Source organism: Lactuca serriola, chromosome 6, assembly GCF_051521515.1.
Source record: "Lactuca serriola cultivar US96UC23 chromosome 6, Lser_US96UC23_V15, whole genome shotgun sequence".
Lineage (NCBI taxonomy): Eukaryota > Viridiplantae > Streptophyta > Magnoliopsida > Asterales > Asteraceae > Lactuca > Lactuca serriola.
Genome location: NC_136413.1, coordinates 69,808,868 through 69,813,656, shown reverse-complemented (window position 1 = coordinate 69,813,656; position 4,789 = coordinate 69,808,868). Strand labels below are relative to the sequence as shown.

Here is a 4,789-nt window from a genome sequence, read left to right as displayed (position 1 = left end):
CAATCTCCAATCCTTCTAGCAGACCCTAAAGATCATTATTGGCCATGTAGCAGGATCAACCTGCAATCTCTTTTCTGCCTTCTTATTACTTGCAGCATCTTCTGCCTGTTTGACCAAGGTTGTGCCTTCAGCAGCAACATGCTGCATTGCGTCAAAAAGATAAAAACGGATGACAACAAAACAAATAACTGCATTCTACCTTAAAAAAAATAGAATTCATGCATCTCCTAAATCACAAACCTGTTTAAACATTCTAGAGACAGGATCCAATCCATGGGGTATTTTTGGAAAATAGTTCCATCACAAAATAGAAAACATTCCAGAAAGTGAAAATCAGATCTATAGCATAGGGAAAACAAAAGTATACAACATAACATGTCTTTAGCTGATTCGTCCACAGAGACAGTAAAATTCTGTAAATACTTAACACCAAGAGATTAGGTTTAACACAAAGCATGGTTAATTCGTGCACACACACGTGTTGTTAGTTCCTTGATTTGATTTTTCAAACGTTCTGGATTACAAAAGAAATCCACAAATACCTACCTTTGAAGTGCCATTTCTTGAGAGTAATGCATCACAATCTGTCCCATAAATACATATAACATATATCACATCATTTAATAATTTAATATGTAGGGGTGTAAACGAGCCGAGCCGAGCCCGAGCTTGACCAAGCTCGAGCTCGGCTCGTTTAATTTGAGGAAGCTCGAGCTCGATTCGAGCCTTAAAATGAAGCTTGAGCTCGGCTCATGAACAATTTAGTGGGCTCGCGAGCCTAATCGAGCCTAAACGAGCCTCTCTCTCTCTCTCTCTATATATATATATATATATATATATATATATATATATATATATGTGTGTGTGTGTGTGTGTGTGTGTGTATATGTATATATATATATATATATAAGCTCGTTTAGGCTCGCGAGCCCATTAATTGAAGCTCGGCTCGAGCTCGTTTAATAAACGAGCCTCATATTTAGGCTCGAGCTCGGCTCAGGCTCGTTTAATTCGATCTCGAGTCGAGCTTTTAACGAGTCGATCCCAAGTAGCTCACGAGTAGCTCGGCTCACTTACACCACTATTAATATGCATCCAAACACTAAAAGTTAAGTTGTTGTTTTTTTTCATTTACTGAATTAATCATCAATGGTGAATGTTTCTTTTTTACCTCGTTCTTTTTGCAGTGTTCGAGTGTTACTTCTTCCACTGCAGCTACAGCCTGTCATTCACCTTTTCCATCTCATCCAACTATTTCATCAGAATCTAAATCCATTTCCATAATATCAAGTTTGAACAATTAGACACTATGAATCCACCAAGAACTCCTACATGTTCATAGTCTTTAATAAGATGTATAAGTAAAAAGCAGATGCAATAGATATTAACAACAATGATCATAATCATACCTGAAGCTCATGTTCAGCAGCAGACCTGTAACCCAAGATACCTTCTATATCAGATACTTTCTCTATTTGGTCCAACTCCAAAACAATTTCATCATCCATAGACTGATCATAATTCATATACACCAAATAATGTTTGAATCATATACACCATATAATGTTTAAATCAAGAAAACTATATGTGTAATGACTAATGACCTCACATGCTCTTTTCGTAGACATTCCAGTTTCAACTTGTACAGCTTAACATATCATCTTTTTCTGTCTCTGTACAAGTAAAAGATTTTAAAAGGTTTAAGATTTCAAGCATTCCATGATGAAAATGCACACAACAAATAGTATAACATGTTAGATCATAGATGTTAATCTTTAAGAAAGAACAACTTATAGACGTTCTCCTAATTATTTCCATGAACTTTTCTTCATTCTTTTACGAACATTAGATAACACAGAGTTTTAAGCATAATGCCACCATTGCATCTGCCATCCCAAAGGTCTTTTTGATATAGGTATCCCCCAAGGGCGATATCGTCCATATCTAAAAACATTAAAAGACCAATGTGCCTCACAATCTGAAAGTGTAATTAAAAAAGGATAACACTGATGAGACAACATTCTACTTACTTCTCTCTTAGCTAACAAGTGCATAGATAACCATACAAATACAATATTTACTAAACTTGATCTTCATCAAGGGACAAGACCTAAAAGTTAGTGACATGCTGACATGTCAGTTGAATTTTATGTAATATGACCTAATAAACTAAGAAATGATTAATTAGTTACTTATAATTACAAAAGTTAAGAAACTAACTAAGCTAGATAACTTGATATCAACCGATTATTGTGTTGCATTATTCTCAAGCCTTCTAGACCTGTTCACCTGCAATGTACAACAATAAAAATCTATCTAATGTGCAAAGTACAACAACTCTAAATTTGTTATGAGATGATGCATACCAAAAGAGAAGCAGATACATCAACTGGGGACAACAAGTGAACATGTTCATTATTTTGAAAGCTTTCAGCAACCATTGACATGGAGTCTTCACCATTGTTGGCATATAGATCTGTAGAAAGATCAGAATTTGCATAACATTGATTTGAATGTATCATGTATCACTTGATAAATGGAAGGTATAAATGATCTAAATGAGATGTTCTTTTGTCCTAATAATTCTCAGGATGCTGCAATCAGCTATTCAAGCGATAATCTGATAATATGGTGATCCAAAGAATGTATATTGTTGAGCTGGATGCGGATATAGCTGTGCATCACCATTAACAGAAGGGAGAGGTGTGGTCACTGGAGAATATGAACCATATGGCATTTGGGAATTGTAGCCATAACCCGTATGGAACACAACAGAATTGGCTGTATACATTTCCTAAAATGTAAATTGGTCTAATAAATTTGTACCTTTTGCACACATTGAGTCAATGCAAGAAGGTGGCCTTTGAATCTACAAACACGTTCAAAAAATAAATTAAATGGTGTTTTATATACATGTTAATTAAGTTCTTCATACATATGTTGTAATCATCTCTAATGGTGATGATCTTAAATGGGTGCCAACTTGGATCCCTGAGATGATCCTCCCATATTGATAGAGACTTGACTGTATCCTCTCGACTTAAACAACGTTTCTTAGCATCAAATATGAAAGGTTTTGCATCAAGATCCCCCATTCTTTTCACACCAATATGGGCCCTACCAGAACCACATATTTCCTTCAAATCTTGTTTCACACAAAACAAACATCAGGTGGGATAACAAAAAGGTAAATTACATTATTTTGTTAAAAATCAATAAACATGATTGATTATAAAGTTGGAAGAAAAGAAGCTCACAAAAATCAACTCTTTGCGAGCATCCTGTAACTCATCATTGATTAGTCTTTCTTTAATTACCAATGATTGATTAAGCTCTTCCAAATCCTCAAGTTCCTCTTCTTTTTCTTTCAGATCTTCTTTTATTGACTCAAAATTCTTCTTTGCTTCAACATCTTCATGAGTCATGTGCTTCGTTACTTCCATGGCTCCTTCCATCTGTTTGATCTCTAGCTCCAATCGTTGCTTATCATCAAGCTTCTTTTGAAGCTCAATAATCTTCTGGTGAAGTTTCTCTTTTTCTTTCTGTACAAGTACTCATAACTTATTTACTAAAATAAACCAGAAACATTATCCAAACATATGCTCATCCGAAAAAAGGAAAATAAAAAGCTGCTAACAAACCTTGTGATTTCCGGCCAACTTCAACATTCTATCATTTACCTTCTTCTGCTCCAAAATTGCCAATAGAGTATATCAGTACCATTTTCTTCTCAGTGTCAAGCTTTTATTCTCACGTTCGTTTATCACTTCACGTGCACTCAATTTCTTTTCATGGTCTTCCAGATGTAATTTGGTTTTTTCATACTTAGTGTTAATCCTTTTAAGCTGCACATTCTCTTTCTCTTGCACCATTTTGACATCTAATGAACAACAGAGTTAGGAATTTTCTATCACAGACAGACATAGAGAAAAGTAGATACTGCAGTCAAACTGAGGAAAATTAAGAAATGTAATACCTCTATTGAAGTTGTCAACTATCATTTCTTTCTGCTTCATAACATAAGTCATTAAATAATCTGTCATGCTTATCTTACTCTCAAGGTCTTCTCTTCTTTCTGTTTCATAACATAAGTCATTAGATAATTTAGACATATACTGAACCACAAAGCCATCAAGTGAAAATAAAAATAAAGATAAAATCACATAAATATCCCTAAAATAAGGAAGATAATGTCTAATTTTGAGGCTTATAAACGATGATCATAAAAGAAATAAAAAAAAAGTTAAGAGAGTTTACTTTTTGAAATAGTTTATGAATAAGAAGAATACAATAGAACATGTATATAACATGTTCAACAATCTTCAACTCAACCATGCTACCCCCACCCCCTTTCTGTTGATAATAAGAAAACAATAGTATTGCATTTTTCTACATTCCTTTCCTTCCCATGAAAACTTATTCTCCTCATATCATAGCTTACATATATAATCAATCCCCATTTAGACCCTTGATTTGGTATCCACATACTAAACTACAAAACTGGGGAATCTTTCCTTCCATCAAGAGACTCAATCGCACTTTATATTTCGGCTCACAAACATATTCGACCCCAAATACCCAACGGCTCGTGCAAATATCATCAACCAAGATTCAGTAACACTTGATAGATAAATACATCAAGTCATAAGTTATAATTTTTAACTACTCACCACAGAGGATTCCTAAACCAAGATAGAACATGGTCGTGTATCCAAAGTAGAAGCTAGTTTGAGAGCATAACAAACTATAAATGTTGTCACAATTTCATCATTATCACCACACTTTATCA

The 4,789-nt window shown here is 34.3% G+C and overlaps 1 protein-coding gene across 1 annotated transcript; it reads right to left on the bottom strand.

Annotated features, from left to right (window-relative positions):
* Positions 1–2,608: 2,608 nt before the first annotated feature.
* Positions 2,609–4,132, bottom strand: LOC145059870 (protein INVOLVED IN DE NOVO 2-like). The gene is made up of 7 exons (XM_079007639.1): positions 4,117–4,132; positions 3,977–4,075; positions 3,768–3,880; positions 3,642–3,689; positions 3,258–3,542; positions 2,936–3,137; positions 2,609–2,781 (listed from the first exon to the last, which is right to left on the bottom strand). Exons 1-7 carry the CDS (start codon positions 4,130–4,132, stop codon positions 2,609–2,611), a joined length of 936 nt encoding a protein of 311 aa, XP_078863765.1.
* Between the last annotated feature and the right edge of the window lie 657 nt (positions 4,133–4,789).